The 20,987-nt window shown below is 47.4% G+C and overlaps 1 protein-coding gene and 1 long non-coding RNA gene across 5 annotated transcripts in view; one reads left to right on the forward strand and one right to left on the reverse strand.

Moving 5' to 3' along the window:
* The window catches only part of SoxN (SRY-box transcription factor soxNeuro), a 149,088-nt gene that overhangs the window by 66,649 nt on the left and 61,452 nt on the right, over positions 1 to 20,987 (reverse strand). For all 4 annotated transcript variants that reach the window (XR_004490725.2, XR_004490724.2, XM_033474332.2 and 1 more), the window contains exon 2: positions 4,044 to 4,109. Coding sequence is in view for 2 of the 4 variants with exons in the window: in XM_033474332.2 (XP_033330223.1) it covers positions 4,044 to 4,109 (66 nt within the window). In the remaining 2 variants the exon portion in view is untranslated. The remainder of the gene's footprint in view (positions 1 to 4,043; positions 4,110 to 20,987) is intronic.
* On the forward strand, positions 8,312 to 9,918 carry LOC143259352 (uncharacterized). Its single transcript, XR_013033157.1, has 2 exons — positions 8,312 to 8,396; positions 9,296 to 9,918. It is a non-coding gene; the product is annotated as an uncharacterized LOC143259352 (long non-coding RNA).

Below are 20,987 nucleotides of genomic sequence, written 5' to 3' on the forward strand. Positions count from 1 at the left end.
AGGGCCGACCTCCCCCGAGCACCTCGACGCCAACGATCCTTCTCCGCGGCAGCGATCGTGTCCCTAATGTCCCGGGAAAAGCGCCGCCGCGATTGCGGATAAATCGCCCCTGACAAACTCTCCTAATATATTTCTTTCGCCGTCTTCCGGTCCGACCGTTCGAACAAATGAAGACGGGGACCCGTTGCGAAATTACCGAGAGCTTCCTCTCGCCCACCGCTCTCGCCGCATAAACAACCCCTTTCTCTCCAGAGTTTTTACTAATTCCGTCGTGGTATCCGCACGCCGACACTTTCGGGATAATATCTTTTCGGGTACGTAATTTTGGTCATACTGATCTGAATACTGTAAATTCTCCGTAATTGACGCTTACATTGTTCACAAATATGGACAATTTTGGGAGGGGAGATACGACTATTCGAGTCTGACAATCGGTAGCTATAAAAAAAAATCGGTAGCTCTCAAATTGTCCACTTTTGTGTACGATCTGAGCGCCAAAATTAAAAGTTTCCTGATCCAATATTAAGTGACAGTATAAAAATGTGTTCCTTTTTTCTATAATTTCTATAAATTGAGGATATCCTTCGATTCCTCTATTATTGTAAATGCTTGAAATACGCAGTCCAATAATTACAGTCTCGTTGCGCACGTTCGAATAATTACAGTCCACGAGAGACGATAATTATGAATGGCCGAAGTATAAAATTGCGAAGACGTAAGAAGAATTCGATCATTTTATTACGCTATTTTCAACTTATCGAAATTATTAAAAGAAACGATTTATTTTTATGTAATTTCCGTTTCTTACAATCGTCCTCGAAAATTCCTATCTTGCTCTATTTCGAGTGCTTTACGCAATCATCTCAGGACCTATTTCGAACTGTCACGCCATTTTCTTGGGAAGCACACCAACGAAGAAGAGTTTCCAAGCCCTCGGACGAACGTATAAAAATGGGAGCCCCAGTCCCGCGGTGGAACAATCATAATTGACCAAAGAGCGTAAGGACCGAACCGTAAGAAACCACCCCTTCGTCTCTCAATATGTTAGAGCGGCGAACGCCCTCGCAAAAAAGGAACAGAGGAGGGGTGTTCCGGTGGCAGAGGGGTCGGCGTAGGAGCGACGGAATCGCAACCCCTTCGCGGACAATGCGACATTTCATTATTAACCCTCGCGGGCAACTAGCGGAGCGGCTCGGAGCTGTTCGGAGCGGAGCGGAGCGCCGAGAGCGTGGTTCAAATTAAACGAGCAAACATTTGGGTATTTTATTTCCGGCGGTGGCTCGTCGGCGGACAGAGCGTTTTGTTACCTATAGCGCGAGCGAGCTCGCCGCGAGTTTAATTCGTTTCGTTATAAATACATCAGCGGCGGTCGGCACGGCCCGGCCCGGCCCGGCCCGCAGCTGGGAAATTACCTTTGCCGGGCATAATGGGGAAAAACAGCGAAAACCCGGCCCCGCGGCGTGGAAATAACGGCCGCCCCGCGGTCGCTGGATTGAATTTTGCGCCTGAATTATGAAAAATCGGCTCCCGATATTTCGAACCGGTGCGCTAGCTCACCGTTCGTTAAAATTCATGCGAGCAATTTCGAGCGGAACGTGCCCCCGCGGCCTGCGCCCCCCTCTCATCCCCCCAACTGTTTGTTTCTTTGTCGGGCATATTTACGGCTGAACCCCGTTTTCGCACACGAAAGAGCGATCCTCGCAAAATTATCGTTCGATTAAGCCGAAACCCGTTCGCGACCGTGCTTCGACGATTAACCTTTGAACGGAGAACACGTTTGAGCAGTTACGGCAGCCGTGGCTGCGCCCATTCGAATCTTTACGATTAACGTTAATTCGTTCGTACATTTTTAGAATCATTTTATTCGCATCGAAGTTGATCCGTTCAATCGAATCGATATCAATAATTGACGATTACCTATCGCGAATTCGCAGAATTCGCGGAACGTTTATAACAAAACAAAACAAAATGAACAGATCGAACGCGAAACAATGAGAACAGTTGTAGAATTTCAAAATACTGTTGCATTATTTCCGATGCAATCGAACGATCCAAGAACGATATCAATCTGCATGGTAGCTCTTGTATATTTAAATCGGTGCATGGAACGTTTATTTCGCATAAAAAATCCGCAGTCTGCCGATCACCTAACAGCTCGAATAAATGAATTTCCATCGGCGATGCTTGCGCACGAATCTAATTTCGCCGGTGCATCGACAGAAGCATTCGCCGCGAATGAGAGATCTTAGCCGGCGTACCGGCCGCCCAATTAAAACAGTTGAATTTATTGCGCCGGAGGAGAATATTAAAGCGCATCGTGTACGCATTACAAATTAGAGGTCAATGCTGCAACAAGAATTAACGGAGGCAAGCAAGTGTAACATAGTTTATGCGAGAGAACAGGGGGTGTGTAATCCGGTAGCCGGGATTGAAAATGCAGCTCGCGCAGTTGCACCTGTGCGAATCATTAATGATGCACGGTGCAGGCTGCGGTACGGGCTCGTTAGAATCGCCAGCGAGTCTAATAAAAGCGATCACGCAGCCATTTAATCTTATCACTCGGTATCGGCCGCGGCGCGCATCGTGCCATTCCGCTTAAACAGTGCCCGTCAGGGAATTCCCGGTGCAACGATCCTAATGACAGGATTAAAATACACTCGATTTCAATTACAGTGCGTGCGTTGCATGGGCGTGAGAGTGCAGCCTGCACACGAGATGCACGCGACTGCGCTTACGCTAGAAGTCGGGCTAGAGCGGAGAACGCGAACGCTTAGTCCTGCACGAACGAGAAAATCTTTACGAGTCCTTTAAAGATCGCGCTTCTAACTTGAGAAATCCGTGTGCGAAATAGTTTCGTACGATTCGCATAATTTACGGGGTTACGGAGCTTTTAACGCGACGAATACGGGCGGAACTTGAAACGATATAAGTCAAGTTTTCGTGCAGTTAAAGCGTTGCGATCTTTTTTGTTTAAACAATGAGATAAATTGTTTAGCTTGGTTTCTGGCGTAGCAGCTGCGTTTATTGTAATCATGGCGGTGCTTCATTGTCGTGTTTCAAATTATTGGAGCACTTTTGCCTAAGAATGAGACTTCGTTTGAGGAAGTGCAGCTCGCACAATTTTCAGTATCTCGGCCTTAAAAAAGAATGTACGACGTGCTCCGAATCAGTGTTGGGCAATATTTCATTCGGATGACGGATAAAAGATAAGGACTAACGAATTAAAATTTGATTCGACGCTATCGAGTAAATATTCAGTCGAGTAAAAATTTATCTATATAACAATTTAGCCGATTAAAATTTGATTCGATGCTGTCGAATAAAAAGAAAGTGTATCTAGATAACAATTCATCCGAACGGAATTGTATTCGATTAAGAATTCGTTCGAAAACCTCTGCTTCGAATACAACTTAACGACTGTGCAATAAATCGACGCAGAGCAATCTGCCAATTTCCTAAAAAAAGAAAAATCCCAAAGAGAAGATCCGAAAACGTAACCGCAGAATAGAGCCTCCGCACCGAAAGTCATTTGTCAATCCGTTCGCGAAAAATGATCTCTTGCGGGCCCCGCGATTTCGCCGGCTTAACAGCGGCTGGTATCGAGCCGATATTGAAGCCGGCCTCTGTATAATGGCAAGTTTGTAGTAATACGGAAGCGGTAATATCGCGATAATGTGGGGATGTGGTTTCAATATTGGAGGATTACGGCAATAAAATGAGGGCCGCGGGGCGGCTCGAAATAAAAGGAAGTTAAGCGGTCCGATTATCTGGGAGAGGTACCCTCGTTCCTTGGCCCTGCAACACGTCGTCGTACACCGGCCGATTTGTACTTAATTAAGATTACGCGTTGATGAGAACACGCGGCGGCACGCGAGCCGAGATACGCCAGGTAGATTAGAGCCCGCACGGCGATCGCTGCCGATTCGAGCCTCGTAGACGCCGCGTTACGACGCGGTCTACACGTCCCGTAAATTAAACGCTAATGCCGATTTCGCTTCCCGTCTCTCCTGCGCCTCCCTTTCTCGTCGGTGCAGGTTACTCACCATGCCCGAACGGACTCCGAGTAGCAGCCGGTCTCCGGGTTCAACATTTTACGGTCACTCTCCGACCTGCAACAGAAAATCCGCTCTCGTCAAACAACCTTCCCAGACTCCTACAGGTCGTTTCGACCCGTAAGTTTCACTAATTTGCTGCTAACAGAATTGCTTCTGCTATCGGGACACTCTCTATATTAACTCTCTATAATTATGTTATATAATATAACACACAGCTGTGTGGGAGAGGTATTAATACCTTCTTAAACAATTTAATTTTCTCTTAAATTAGAAATGCATTTAATATTTGAAAAACTGACTATAAGATTTTTTATTTGTTATGCTACCGAACCCCTGACTGGGTTATTAGCGTACAAATAACGTGCAAATAATTACATAGAATTGGCAACCGTAATGTCGCACACGACCATTAAACCAGTAGCTGACATGTTACCTGTTTTATTTTCGAATTAATTGCATTCTCTCGTCTCTACTCATTCTCATTATTTGACACTGTTATTCGGTGTCGTCTTCGCCATCTCTCTTGCTAACAGAACTACAAGGATACTTCTACTCGCTCCAAAAAAGATTACGTTTTACAAAAACGCGTCGTAATGTTACGATTCTTTCGAGCGAAATGATCGAATCGCATCTACTTCGTTCAATAAAATAATAAGGTCCATCGATAGAACGATTGGAAACACAGCGATCGTTCTTCATCGAGTTGCATCACCTTGCTAATAAACCGGCCGGGGATTCGGTGGCGTAATAAACAAAAAACAAAGAAGAAGTTGCATCACACTGTTCCCGAAGAAGGACGGGTCGAGAGACATTTAGCGGAACGCTCGCATGAGCATAAAAGGTTGCGGTCGATCGGTCGTCGATTCGAGTCGATTAAAGTCGCGGCGCGGCGATTAATTAACACCCTCGTAGCGGCTCGGCGCGTTCGAGGGTTTCACGGGCCCCATGAAAAATGCATGCAGCGCCGGGAAGGTAACTAGTGCGACAATCGGTCATTATCGGTCCGACAAAGTCGAGTGGACGGTTGAATGGGAGACAAAGACGATGACAAGGTGTAACGGGCGCGCTCGTCGCCGAGCGGGACGTGTGTCGATAAATTTATTTGCATCGCGGTCGTTTTAGAATAAAACGTGTCGCTGCTTTCGTCGGCCATTCACGCCGGACGATACATTATCCGTGGCGTGCGAGCGCGGGAAATTTATTTGACTCTCCTCCTCTTGCACCCTTCGCCGGCTTCTTCCCTCTCTTCCTCTCCCTCTCTCTCTCTCTCTCTCTCTCTCTCTCTCTCTCTCTCCCTTACTCCCGCTTTTTTCGCGAACAACGTTTCGCGTCACATTGTCGTTCGCGCATCGTCGATTAAACGCGCGTGTCAGCCGACACTCTCTTTCACCGGGCAGAACGTTTCCCTGTTGCAGAGATAAAAATGTGACGGCTGTCCCGGCTGCGAGTCGCGACACGAGATTGAAAGACGCGGGTGGATTTCAGGGACAACTTTCGCGACCCTCTGTACAGGCCCTGCCAAAAAAGACGGCGACGCTTTCGCGGAATTGCCGCGCCCTTGCCGCTTATAACATGATCCGTGTGCAACTTCGACGCGATGCGAGGAGAAGTTTCGAGTTAATATTTCGTGATAAAAAATGATGACAGGAGAGACCGGTTCCATGTGCAAAATTATTAAGTCAACTCTCATCTCTTGAAATTTGTGGAGAACATTTTTATTTTGCATAAAAAATACGCGGTCCGCTGATGAGCATCGTCGTCAAATAAATCGCATATCGAGGGTGAAGCAGCGTCAAAGTTGTTATACTCATTACTACGTTAATTGCACCGTTCTTCAAATTTCTTCATCGCCACGAACGGCTGGCAGCATCACTTCCGACCCACCCGGTGCATCATTTGGCCCGAATTATTCGGATCCGATCAAAAATCCCGTGCTCGAGAACGAAATGTCCGCGCGAGGCCGGTTCCCGCCCCCGAATCGATTAAATTACGCTCGAAACAACCCCCGTTTCCAAGCAACTGGCTCATCAATCCGCGCATAAATATTTTATTGCGTGAAATCGAGCGTCCGGTGGACCGGTTACTGTTTGCGCGCGACACACCCCCGCACCCTCTCGACGCAGAGTTTCTTTCGGTGCCGGCGCGAAAGCACCCCCTCCTCGAGGACCGGCCGAGAGAGGAGAACACGAGTAATCCTTTGATTTTTCAATCGGCCGCGGGCCATTGTTTGCCTGTTGTGACAGCGAGCATTATCGGGGCCCGATTATGAGCGGTATTAAGGGCGACTCGTGAGAACCCCATCTGGCCGCGACCGAAAGGGGCGGCCCGGCCCGTCGAGGGTGGAAATCACTGTCCGCAGGCATTACGCATTCATGCGAGCAGGTTGCGTGACTTACACTGTACGTTCCCGCGTAACCCGTGTCTCCGCGTACAGTCGCGACAGAAATTGCGACCTCGACGCGCCTTTCCCTCTGACGGGGCCCGTCACCGCAAGCGCCAATTACGTCCAACAACATTAATTGAACTTTATGGAGCCCCTAACGCGACATTTTACAGCGTTATTCGTCATTTATTATTCACTCTGTGTATCCACGTGGTTTCCATTTTTTGCAATCTCACGACGTTCTCCTAGCCCTATTCATAATTTACGAGTAGCCTGGTACTTGTGAAATAACAAATTTATAAATATCTTTTGTTGACCTTCTTGAAGGCTTTCTCGCGTCAGTAACGATCGTCAGTAACGTTTCTCGTCATAACTAGACTAGTGGATTCTTTCATTTATGCTAAAATTTATCCTTGACATTAGAAGCATTTAATAACGTTCTCGCATGTTCCTTAATTCGTTAAAACTAATCAAAGAAGAAATACAGTTTTTTATTTAACCTACGTACCTCACGATTCATTAAGAACATTTTCATTATACATATACAAAGATCCACAGCCGTCTTCTAACGAGTCCATTTTTTAGAAAGCTTTATGCTAATTGTCATTATTTTTCCAGACTAATTCGACCCACCCCAAATCTACGAAAGCCTCGTCAACGATCGGTTCACCCCGTTTGGCACTCTGTAAGTGTTTCATTGTTATATCTTGATTATAATTTTTCCATGGTACGGTGCAACAACACTGTACAAATATAACGAGTGTTAGAAAAGCTTAAGCTCCAATTAAATAATAAATTCCGATTATATAACTAATTTCGAATAATTAATTATTTCCAATGAATTCGTGCTGCAATACCGGCTACCCCGTTGCAGATGAACATCCCCCTAAACGTTCGCCAATTTTTCCCGGCTTCCTCTGCTGCCAATCCTGTCCCGTCGTTTATTTTATTATTCGCAGCATCGCGATACAACGTTGCCGTGAATCACGCGATGTAAGGTCGGTTGTTTAATCTCGCGGGAGGAAACAGCGACGGCGTCCTTTATCAGCACTTCATCCGCAGCGTCAAAATTAAACCGAGGATTTATCGCCGGGAATTCGACGAATGCTCTTGCCAAGCAAAATATTCCTGCTCCGGCTGGTACAGGATTCTCCTTTTTAATAAAAGCCGGGGGACACGCGATTATTGCGGCCGACTGTACAGTCGCCGGGCTTCGACGGTGTGCGTATGGGAATGCGGGCTCGTCGCGGTGCCGCGTAGCAATGTCGAGGGGTCCGGCGAGGAATGTGATTTTTGGAGGGTGAGCCACCCCCTCGAGTGCGGTTTTGCGGGTGACTGCGGGGAAACGGCTCCTTCCGCGCGGTTCCTTTTTTATTTCGCCGGCATCGGGCACGCAGCCGGTCTTCCCCGTGGCAAATTATTCGCCGTGAAAATCGCACGTAATAACGAAGAAGGCAAACAAATCAGCCCGCCGATATTTCCACCCCGATACGCGACAGTGACTCGGATGTTTCAGGCGAATTGGTTTAGCCTATTTCCGTCGCGAACACGGCGACTCTGCATAAGATTATCTTGTAATCTCCACTCGATTGTGTTTCTTACGGTAAAATTAGAGTTGTCTGCGTCATCGGAATGAAAAATATGTTCGACGTAGCCACGAGCCTAAATCTGTTGCAAGTGTGCTTGCAATGGACAGGCGAAGGTTACTAATCGTGTTACGTAACCGCGCGTATCATCGAATTTACCCAACTAACGAATAAAAACCTGATGCGCTCATGTGGTTTGTGTGAACAACTATCCAAACTGTGTACGTCAATTCCATGTGGCAATCTCCGTAGCCGATAAGGCTTCTCGCAGTGTATAAAAATGATTCCATCTGCATGTGGTTCACAGTTGCTTGACGAGTCGGCAATCGCGTACCAGAATCGTGGAGACAAAGTTGTCGGTGATCATGAAAGGCAAGTATTCGCGGCTTTCTGTCCAGAATCCCGAAACAGGATTGTTAGACGATGGCAGCGTTAGTTATACGTTAGTTGAACGACAGTATGTAAGAATATGGTATAATCGAATCGGTGTAGATTTTTGTGATTCCGTAGATCAATCTCGAACTGTATTTTTATCGCGAACGTCGAGACACGATTTTACATCGTGTTATTAACCGTTTGAGTCCCAGGGGTTATTCAGAGAACACGGTCGAAAAGTGTCGAACAGCGTGATAGCGCTTGTCTTAATTGATAGCGAAGAGAACCTAGGGGTGCGATAGCGCTCGTTAAGATCGACAAACAAAACAAAAGGAAAAGAAAAGAAAGCATATGCTTTCTATGCGATGTACGCGCGTCACTAAAGTTTGACGCGACACAAAATCTGAACAGCGCGATCGCGCTGCTTGGGGCTCAAACGGTTAAATACGTTCACGTTTATACACCTTTGTCGCACGGATTCTGCAGGCAGTTTGCCCAAAAAGCATAGGTAAATTCTAATGTGTACGCAAAGATAACGCGGGTGATTTTTACGTAGAAATCTTCTTCGCAGCGTATTCGTTCGTTGATAACATTCTAGTTGTCACCCTTCGCGTGATCCATTTTATACGTTGTCAGGGTCGACCGGTGATGGCATCCGTATTTTATGTACGATATACAAAACTGCGCCAGAAGCTATGAATTATCTACTAAACCAACCAACGTAATAGAAACGTTCGGATGATACAGCTTAGCCAATGGTCTTCGTTGTTGAAGCTACGTTGAAACTCGATGGAAATGAAAATGCTGAAATTGATTTCCGTTTTTCTGCGCTACAGATCAATTCGCACTTTCTTTAAGTCGACGACAGTCGTGAATCGATGCTTGTCATGTTTCAGGGATATGCATTTTGGTGACCGTTGCCGCGGTGATAGCTCTTTCCGAGGCTTTTAGCTGTCCAACAAATACTCCGTCCGATCGAATTGACTACTTCCCTGTCGAAAGCGACTGTTACAAGTACTACGAGTGCCACAATGGAATTTCAAGCTTAAGGGCTTGTCCAGTTGACGCGCATTTCAAATATTGTTTCGACAAGACGAACAAGAGATGCGCCCCAGAGTCGGAAGTACCAGATTGTTGTAATCATCCACCCACGCCCGAACCAGATGAGTGTGCGGTGCTGTACTGATGCTAAGTGCGTGATGCATTACGACGCAAACGTCGAGATCTGCGTGAAGAAGAAGCTCCTTTCGCAACATCGTTTTACCTCGAATGGTTGGCGCGAAACGCAAACGTACGACCAAGCGCAGTCTTCTGCCGCGGCTCTTTTTAAACTGAGAACCTCATCGTCAATTCACAGGTCGATCGCGACCTCCCCGAAGGAGAATACGACACCTAACGGGTCGAAACTTCGATTAGAATTAAGAATCTGGCATACGTGTCATCGTTGACAATATACGCGAACCCTCGACGTTGCATTGTATTTCCACCATCGAATAACATGAAACGAATGTTGAACAAATGCCTACGTTTTCTCTATCACCTGTTCGAGTAGCCTGAAGCATCCGCATTGGAACGCGTTGTTTGAAACGTGTCAATTTTACAAATCGGCTGTCCGATGCCCTTCCAATAATATTATAATTGTACGAAACGTAAAGCCACGCTCTTTAGTTTGAGGCAATTACAGTAATGTCTCTCTAATCGACGCTCGGATTCTCCACAAGAGTGGACAATTTTTGGAAGAGGAGATGCGATTATTCGAGCGTTCCGGCTCGTTTTCATAGTTATTACCGTTTGTCAACAACTATCGTTCTACGTTGTGAATTACGAGCAGGATTCCGGTGAAAAAATCGCTGACAGGTTCGCGGAAAATCGTTGGAACAGGAGTCGCGATTTCGGAAACCGGAGAACGACCGCTATCCGACAGGAACATCGCGTTTTACAACGGCGACCGGATCGCGTTTCGACGCGTCCGCGTTAAATTATGCAAATTCGAGGCTCCTACCCCGCCGCCGAGATCGCGGACGATCGCTGTGAATGAAGTCGCCCGCGGTGTTTAAACGAAAATCAATCGGCTTTCATTCCCGGAAAAGTAATTAGACGATGCATCATTGAAGAGCCGGCCCCTCTTCCCCCGCCCCGCCCCCCTCTCCTAGAAAGTGGAACCGGCGACAGAGCCGGGGATTCATTAATGCTGCATTAATGCTCGTGAAAATTGATAATTCGACCGGACTGTTATGCGCGAGCTAATAATCGCGATTGATAGCGACTGGCAATCTGCCGCTTTACGGGGCTCGCGGCAGAGTTGCGTCGCGGTGAAAGAACACGCTCTCAAAAATTTATTCCGGCTAGTAATCGAAGGCTCCCCCATTAATTTTGCGCGACTCGATTAAATGTAGCCGCGGATAAAATGGAACCGTAGGAGATTCTATTAAATGACGGGCCGCGAGTACTCGAATTTATAGCAAATGCCGAATGGGGCTCGCGGATTCTATCAATTTCAAGTGTGAATACGGCGATTCGCTTCGCATAAATATTTGCCGAGGTCTCGCCGAATCTATTCAACCTGCAGTTTTATTTATTCCATGCTAGAACGTGGACAATTATTTATTTCGTTCTAGAATTCGCACGATTAATCGTTTCGTCCGAGAACGCGAGCAATCATTAATTTCGCCCTAGAAACGTGAATAACCATTAATTTTTAACGGATTCGGTGATGCTTTTTATACAAGTATTTGGCGAAATCCCACGAATCTATCCAATCTGTATCTTGACGCTGTTAATAAAATCAATTTGAAATAATCGAAAACGAATACATTTGAATTACATTCGGAGCTGTACGAGAAACACGGAATATTCTAGCTTCGATTTAGAGGCAAAAGGCGCAGGACGTTCCAAATATTTGAAAATATCTTGAAAAGTGGCAAATTAGCGGCCAGGAAGGTTTCAGCGAAAGACGGCAGAACGGAGCCTCGGAGGCTCGTCGAATTTCATAATTTAATTTTTCGGCACCGATCGTAGACCCGCCGGCGCACCTTCGTCCTCGCATTTAATAAACCCGGGTGCTATTTGTCAGGGCTGTCGATGCTTAATGACTAATCGTCGCGAGGGTTGTCGGGGTCTGTCTTGGAGGGCCTCGTGAGAGACAAGCAGGTGGAGAAGAGCGAGGTGGATGGAAGGGACGAAAATTTAAGGAACTGGAGGACGCGGCGCGTTTCAGCGTTGCCTGGTACCTTTCGTTCTCCAACCATTTGTCAAGGTGACAAGGCAATCTCACCCCTCGTCGCTATCATCCCCCTCCTCCCTCCCTCCCTCTCGGTGCTCGCGCGACGTCATCGATCAAAGTTATTCGAAGATTGGAATGCTCGGTCTCTTTTTAGCCGCGACGGCTAAATATTCGAAAAAATTTCGCATCCCCGCGGACCAGGACTATTTTCGCCGTCTCTCGGAATCCAGCGGAGGTCCCGGTCTGCCAACAATCCGACTAAAAGTCGTCGACCACGAGTGTCCCCTATCCACGGCGACGTAATCGTTACACTCAGGAAGAGTGGATGCCTCATCCGCGCGAGAGAAATTGAAAAAGACACCTCCCTCGAAGCCGGCGAAGGAATATTCCGAGGTTCGACGCTGTTTACGGGGGGAGGGGTGAATGAAATTTTTTAGTTCGGTTATACCGTGAGAGAGAGAGAGAGGGAGAGAGAGAGAGAGAGGATGGGGCGAAAGGGGGGTGGGGCTCTCGCGTCGCCGAGGGTTCAGCGGCCCGATTTTTCCCTCCCAGATTTCCACAGGAACTTTTTTTTTCGAGAGGAAAGAGTCGAATCGATCCATGTTAATAATCGTCGAGTGCTACGCAAGCACCGTGTCCCCAGTCACGTAATCACTGTACTTAAGGGGAGTGCTCGTTCCACCCGTGACCGGGTTCCCACAACCTCGCCGTCATTAAACGACCGGGCGAATCACGTCGGTCGCCTGGTCCCACATGCGATCGACCGTTTTGGCAGGTGGCGCGTCCACGGTTTTCCCATAAAACCGCGGAACCGCCGAGCCACTCTAATTAAACCCGCCCCTTTTAAAACCGGCCACCCTGGCCCGGCCGAAATTCCCATACCGATGTCCCGATGGTAACCATCGTGGTACCTCGATCGATCGATACGCTTTAATTATTCAGGTTGTTTCGCTCGCCGGCACCCGCGTTTTGTTCATTAGACGGCGCGAGCGTTAGCCGAGGAGGGGCTCTTATTAACGGATGATCTTTCTGCGAAATACAGTAATGTCTCCCTAATTGACGCTCAGATTGTGCAGAAAAATAGAGAATTTCGGAAAAGGAGATACGATTATTCGAGCCTCGCAGCTCGTTTTTATATTTCTTGGCAATTTGTAACTACGAATACGATTATTCGAGCCTTGCGATTCGTTTTCAAATTGCCAAGAAAAATCTTTTTTTTACAAAGATATAACCGAGTGTGGCTAAGATTATTTATAACTTTCACATTCGTTCGTTTGTAACATATTCTTTAAGGTACTTCTTCGTTGGATTTTATGGATACCTTTGCAAACCACTTGAGAAGCGAAATTAATTGTGACTAAGTAGATTATGAAGCTTTAATGAATAAACGCTAGATAGTTGAACAGCAATACTTATACTCTGTGTCAAATTGCAGCTATTCATTTTGCAGTTTGCTCGTGATGAGGCGACTCGTGGCGAACGATTTGAAACGATTGATTTTATCTAACAATCGTGTCTCCTCTTCCGAAACTGTCAATTTAGGTTTACAAGCTCATGGAAAATTACGGAGAATTTGCTGTACCTCGAACAAAAAAAAGACCACGTCTCGTGCGCCCTAAATTCGAAATTTTACTCCGACCGAATGACGTCCATACTTACGGATAATTACTGGAACTTCAATCATCGGAAGGGCGGACGTTCCGGAGCAGGAATAATGACTTCGCGCAAATCTACATTTTCCTAAAACAATGCCGGTGCCCCCTGTGAAAGAAGCAGAGGAGGAACAGGGCGACGCGGGGGTCGGGTGAAGATAAAAATGGCCGGTGCCTGCTGCCGGTTAACCAGTTAATTACCCGATGGCGGACGGAGATTCGGACCGAGCGAAATGAATTTCGCGTGGGCGAGCGAACGGGCGAGCGAGCCAGCGATTTGCATGAATTCTGCGGGAGCCGGCGCGGCGCGGCGCGGCGGTCTCGTGCAGGCCGACGATGGGGGCCCTCGTATGATTTTTCCAGCGTGTAGTCCGGACCAGGGGCGTCCCTAATGACGACCCTGGCCGAAGTCAACGAGCCGGTACGTTTCATCAGCGGGTAATCAGTGCGAGCCGGCACTGTCCGGCACGTCGTCGGTCGCCTAGGTTCCGCACCCTTCCGGTTCCGGTGTTCCGGTAGGCTTGACCTCTCTCTCTCCGCAGGGGAACCCCGGTTTCCGGTTTTCAGGTGGGATACACGCTCAGCCGAGCGCCCGTCGCCGTTTCGGATCCATGGATCCATGGATCCTCCTTCCTCCGGCCGTCTCGCTCCCACATTTTCCCCACCCACGATGGTCGTCGCCCATTCCCCCCGCCGGGATCGATCGACCCTCAGATTCGTTTTCGTTCGTGCTTCCGGTGCCGAGGCTCGACACGGCGCGCCGAGCCGAGCCGAACCGCGCCGCTCCGCGCGACGCAATTTGCGTTTCGCTATCCGGATTCCCATCTACGACGAGCAACCAGTTCCTCGATCACTCGCCGCGCGCTAATTGCTCGGGATTTACGGGCTGCGCTGTTCCCATCCGGCACCACGGACGGTGAAATTCGAAGAAAATTCATGGATCACCCTGGATATAGCCTTGATCGTGCGCTTTGCGGCGGTTCATCGGGTGCCGCCGTTATTTCATTGTTTTATACCGAGGTGTCGGAAGAATAACCTGGTGTAACTCGTTAACGCTGGAGCTATCTGGATTCCGATTGTTTTCTTTTCTTTTACTCGAACCGATATTGTTAATATGCTTGTAGGAGAATTTTTTGATCTACTTCTTTGTGCAAGCATGTATTGTAATAGAAATCGTACGGAATTGAAATCATTTCGGAAGGAGTTTCGAAGGAGTTTTCTGGTGATTCGCCGATTCTCTGTCAGTCTTAATATTACTTGATTTTGTTCTTTATTGTAAAAATGGCTGTTCACCTGTGTACACAAATAAATTCGATTAAATACTGCCATTGTCAGGAAGATTCAGACGTGAAAATGTTACACGCTGCAAGCCACGTCATTAACAGATGAAAGAATTCCTCAAATAACTCGAGAAAATGATTTAATCCTCCGCTGTTACGTTTCCTATGCTTTCCGCTGTTATGCCAATTTCATTATGAGAATTTCCAAACAGCTGTCGAAAGCTAGCAATGCTATCGCGACCAAAAAATTTGAGAATGTCATTTGAACGTTCTGGAACTCGATATCTCGTTTTCAAGTGCATTGAATGAATTGTTAATTACACTTTCTCGAGAGAAAAGTGCAGACCATTTTGACCGAGCGGAAAACAGCGAAGGGTTAATCGAAATTAATGGTCGCTGCTATGGTTGGAAGACCGCGTGTAGCAGTTATATTAATTGTTTGGCGTATTAAATGTGATTTCATGTGCTCGGCCCATGGCATGCGGTCAGCTCTATCGCAGGACGGATCCGCGGGACAATGGGCCGAGCGTGTTTTTTAGGCTCGGCCGATGGGAAAAAGCGACCGGGTCCGGAAGTGGAAGTGGAAGTGGAAATTGAGGCAATGAGAGCGTTGCCCGGCGCGGTTCTTATCGAGATATCGCCGGTTTCTCGTTTCCGCAATTTCCTATCTGCCCTGGCACCGCCAATAAAAATACGTTTCGACTCGTCCCGGTGCCGTTCGCGTAACACCCGGAATTCCTGCACACGTCGCCATCGTTCTACGAGCCATTAACAGCGCATCGTCTAACCATCCTTCTTTTCCCTCTCTCTCTCTCTCTCTCTCTTATTCTGTCTGTCTTAATCTAGCTTTTCTATTCGTGAGAATGCATCTTCGCAGAAATTCTCGAAGCCGCGACGCGTGAATCGCAGTCGCGAGACGCTTCGACGCGTTATCGAAGGAAAACTCACCGTTTTTTTCACGGTAACCGGCCACGCGGTGATCATGAATCCGATCTAAATCATAGTAGTCTCGCGTACAGTTAGGCGAATTAAGTATAGAGCCGTGCGCAACATTGTTTGAGAGGCGGCCACTGCGGTTCCGCGTTCCCTGCGATTTCGAGCCGCTGTTTTCCCGGCGCACCGTTTTCCTCGGCCCGAGGAGACACTCCTTCTCTTCTCTGAATACTAAATATATCAGCTGCGCGTTCAAACAATATTACGAGATATAATAATTATAAATACAATATTGCCAATTCTGCGGGAAAGTTGTTTACACTTGCAAATGCGGATTTCACGCATTTATGGCAGAAAAGGGCGAGTGAAATTCGGAACGGAGAACGCATCGGAAGCATCGACCAGTCTCGCTACATTATTTTCGATATATTCAAACTATTGGGAGAAATAACGCATATTTATTTAACTGCTGTACGCTACATAACATTTCTATTTCGCATAAAGATCCGCGGTCTGGTTATAACACCACTTATTTAAACCCTACGCAGTCGAAGCGGTTTTAACTGTCTAACTCGGCTTAACTTGTACGTATAAAATTGAATCTCGCGCAACAGTTCCTGAAACGTAAACAAATTTGATCATATTAAAATGATTTTGACACCTGACGTGAGAATTTGAGCGAAGAAATCCATCCGGTAATATCGAAATTATTTTGAAAGGTTATTGCGAGTATTTTCAGCGGCGCCTCAAGTGTCGCCACTCGACTGCGAAGGGTTGATAAAGTTAGCGACCTGGTACGGTCATTTTTATCGGTGTCTCGGAGCCGCCGTTCGAGTGCAAAGGGTTAATATTTTCGATTCGAACGCGACAGAGTTATTGAATCAGAGAGGACGCAGAGGAAACGCATCGACGCAAAATCGTCCTTTCGGTCGAGGTCTGCGCGCCGAGAGACTCGCTCGAACGGAGAAACGGAGAGTAGGGGTGAGAGCCGGAGAGAGACGGTGAAACCGGTGCCGGGCGGAGAGCGAGAGAGCGAGAGAGAGAAAGAGAGAGAGAAAGCGGGAGAGAGAGAGAGAGAGAGAGAAATTCACCCTTGCGGCAACATTGCGAGAGAGCACACCTGGCCGCAGCCGTGCAGCTGCAGCTACAGCCCCCCGTCACCCCCCGGCAGGGGATGAAAAGGGGAGGGAAAAACGAGCGCACCGGAGGGTCGTTGCGGGGCATCGCGGGTTCCAGTGGCCCGGTCGACGGGGGGAGGCTGGTCTGGATGCTGAGATTTCAGTTACGCATTTGCTCGCCAACGATTTCCAGACTCCACGGAGCCAGCAAAAATGAAATGGCGACATTGTTTTCGGCCTCTTCGCCGGATACCAGACAAGGGATACGGGGCCACGGGCCCGAGACACCGTCGAGTCACGACATTCTTCTTATTTTACTTCGTGTTAATTCGTGGAACCTTTAGATTCGTTGCGATTCTTTCGGTGAATATTTTGGAATATTTTTTGAAGTTTGTATCGACTTCTGGGGATGTGGTTCGAGCTTCCACGATTTAGGGGTGTGGATTGAAATCTTTGGAAAAATTGCTAGGTTATGTTTCGATTCTAGAGATTTTTTAGGATGATCGACTTTGATTTTATTATAGGGGTAGCTGTGTCGATTCTCGACGATGATCTGAACTCTTCGCATTAGGATTGCTCTCACAGATACGTTGATTAGTACGTATTCGTTTTCAACAATTTCTCTGACAAAACCAGATAATTTTTATCCGTTCTATGTCTTCTAATCACTTTTAATTCTAGATTTTTATTATAGGAGAATTATGTTTCGATGTGTCGATAACATTTGTATTTAGTAAATTATAAAAGGACGATAAGAAAACGAACCAGTTCATATCTTGGCTATTCAATAATTAATTCGAAAGAAAATAAATAACGAATGCTCCTAATAATTGCCCCAAGCTTCTGCAACAAGCAGATACTGGAAGGAATTAATTATCTAGTTCATTTAAACATTTTCAAACGTAGAACATGATCGTTTAAATATCGAAAGAATTTTGAAAGACTACTTTCCCACCCCTAGGTTCGCAATAAATTTACTCCCCCCCCCCCAATTACCGCTAAAATAGAAACCGTCGCGTGTTAAAAACGAGCCGCCAATAATTTGAAGAGGTGGATCGTTTGTATAGAAACGGAAGGATCGCAGGAGATGCTCGGATTGCCGGAATTAGTCCTCCTCGATCCCACTCGATCGATCTCACGGCTCCTCTCGATCCTCTCGTCTCCTGCGTGCCTTGACGAGCACCGTGCAGGTGAATTTATTCAAATGCCGATCAATTCAGGAGGACGGCACTCATCGACACGGCGGTTCCAGCACTTCCACCTATCTCTCTCTCTCTCTCTCTCTCTCTCTCTCTCTCTATCTCACTCTCTCGCACTCTCTCTTTCTCTCTATTTATTTTTTTCCGGCCCTCCTTTGTCATCCGCGTTACGATCCTTTTGTGCGGCCGCCTCAGAAGGGGCGGCGCCGAACAATGACCGTGATATATACGATCCGAGAATTTGTTTATAAATGCCGACGCGACGTCTTTCGAGGATATCCGTCGCGGTGAAACCCGTCCGTCGCCGACGAGAGGATATCCGGGCCTGTTTCGGGGTCGACAGGTTCATTCGCATTATCTTGCGGCCGCGAGAGGGTCGTTAAGACGGTGTTGACGGCGTCAATCGGTGGCGACGGTGTCGGCAAACAGCAATTAACGAGGCGGCTCTAAACGACTCGGTTACTTCTTCGAAAACAATTCAGACTTTTCTCCCGTGCGTCTGCTGCCACCGGCGAATTTCTGCTGCCACAACAATGCTAATTAAGAGGCGCAGCGGTGTTTACAGTGGCATCCTTTCATCATCCACCAATTGAGTGCAGTGGCAACCTCGATTCCCTCTCAGACTTGTCTAAACGATCAATTCGTTCGGGTAGAAATTTCGAAAGGCGGTCAGGATGCTTCCGTCATTTTTCGACAACTCTCTAAACATCATAGAGTATTTTAATATCGAGACAAATTAATATCAATAACCAATAATCAATTAATATTGACGTCTATTGAAATCGGGAAATCACTTGAAATTATAAGAATGCGGAGACAGCGCGACGTGATCCTGATCATTATCCAACAGATTTGAAATAATAGAGGTCACACGATCTCATGAAATTTCACGAGACGCGACATTAGTATATTTCTATCATATTTCGGACCTGTCGAATCGATCAATGACCCGAAAGAAAGATTCAAGAATGACTGGAAAGCTTTTGCAATTGTTCGACAGCTGGTCAAACCCACGAGAGACCTTCTCGGAACCTTTTCAGATCAAAATAAGCGACAATCGAGTGCAGCAATAATCGCGAACGTGCCGGCATTCCGAAACCGGCGGATTAAATGCAAAAGCGAAACCGGCGCTGCGCGCGTTTACACAGCGTTTGGCCGACGCCGGCGCCATTTCCGCGAATGATAAAGACGCATTATTATTCTTAACAGTCCGAAGGAACCCCCGCGACCCCGTTCAGCCCAATTATCAGGCCAGGAGAGGGGGTGAAAAATGTTTGCCGGGCCACGCTCGAGTCGTTCTCACCCCCGCACGCGGCATTAGCCCGGAGACAAAGGAGCAGCAATTACAAAAGAAGAAGTGTGTCCGCCTCGAGGAAGAAGATCCGGAAGCCTAAGTTTATTTACATCACAGTGCCGCGGCCGGTCTCTCGCTCCTTTTGTCGACCGCGGCGCCGGTAATGCATATTAATAGGAAATAATCCCTGAAAGGGGGTTGCGGGTGGCCGCGGAACGTTAACGGAGGACGTTAGCAGCAGAAAGCCCCACGGAGGAGGACGTTCAGCCAGATACAACGTCGTAGTTACCGAGTCACGCGCAAATTCCCGACCAATTCCCACCCGGGATAAATATTCATGCGACCGGGAGCTGCATTTTTATGGCCGAGTCCAACAGGAACCGAATTTACCCGGAAAGCCGGCCGCTTTCGCGCCGATTCAAACGTTTCACTCTCATTGGCTGTTCAAGGTTTTCTTGAAAATTAGAGAAATATTATTGAACGGGTTCGAATTGTAGCGAATTCGAACTGTAGTAACTACATTTTTTGAACATTTTTACCAGCGTTCCAAAATGTGTTCTGTACATGCCAAAATGATGGGAAAACGAGCGAAGTTAATCATATAGTTAATTAACGCTAGATTTACGAAGTACATCTAGCATCTACGAAAAACTGCTATTTTATATTAGTTTATAAAAGTAACAATAAGACATTTATTCGGATTTTTAACAAGTGTTATCGTAACATTTGCGGTAAGTAACATATGAATTGAATGAACTCATAAATATATCATTACGATATGAATAATCGTAAATTAGAAAATTAGTGATCCGTCGTTTTGACGAGTTCCGTAAATCTACTGAACCCTAAATTATCTTAACAATTTTACCAATCGCTGTTAATAATTTTCATCGTCTCCTTTAAGTCTTTTGGAATGTACCGCAGACGGGAACGACAAAACTGCCGGAAAATTTCTTTGTACTTCGAATTATTTGTGTAGACCGAATCAGCCGTGATTAGCGATTTTCGTCGTATCCGTTGCGATTATTGTTTAAAGTCCTTCGAAACGTAGCATCGGCGAGAGCGACGAAGCGGTTCGAAAGTCCGCGTCGGAAATCGCGAGCCTCGCCGAATAAAAATCGCGCGGTCGAGAGGCTCGCGGACTAAAGGGCCGTTAGAATATTAACAAATCGCGACGCGAAGTGGTTTATCGAGCTGCAAAGTGTCCGGAGAGCCTCGAGCGAATTAGAGGGCCGAGACTTCTCGACGCGGCGTAATACGGGAGCGGCGGTTAACAGGTTAATCGATGCGCGAATCAAGTCGGAGATATTGTCTCCGGAGCGGGCATAGAAGAAATTCGGGGTGAAAAAAGGAGGAATTGGGTCGGCCGGAAAGACGGGACAGAGCGTCGGCGGGGAGGCCGGGGGGAGGGTAGGAGGGGCGGTGAATGAAAGGAACTGGTAAATCCTGGAAGCATGAACGGGAAAATCGCTGAGCCAGCTACACCTCTTCGTGGCTGCGAGCCTCGGCGACCGCCAGAAGAAATCCTACTTCCGAGAAATTCAGCCAGAGAAGCAACTTTCCTTTTTTCTCCTTCAGCCGTCGGGCGGCGGGATTATCTTCCCACGGGACTTTGGACCGGGAACAATTACCAGCCTCTCGAAAATCCGGGCGAAAGAGTTCCCCGGCTAGTCCCGGCCGGAAGGGAAATTCGAAGGAAACGGTCCGCGCGATTTATTCGCCGAATATTCCGGATCGAGCCCGGCTACGCTCTGTTTGGCGGGAGAGGCGGGTGGCCGCGCGCGCTTGGAAAATTCCGAGCAACGTGTGAAAAATCAGGTGCGCGCGAGGATCGCGAACGGCGGATCCTCGGCGGCTGTCGCCACGCTTCGTCCGAGCACGAAACAACG

The sequence above is a fragment of the Megalopta genalis genome, chromosome 4 (genome assembly GCF_051020955.1).
Source record: "Megalopta genalis isolate 19385.01 chromosome 4, iyMegGena1_principal, whole genome shotgun sequence".
NCBI classification, from domain to species: domain Eukaryota; kingdom Metazoa; phylum Arthropoda; class Insecta; order Hymenoptera; family Halictidae; genus Megalopta; species Megalopta genalis.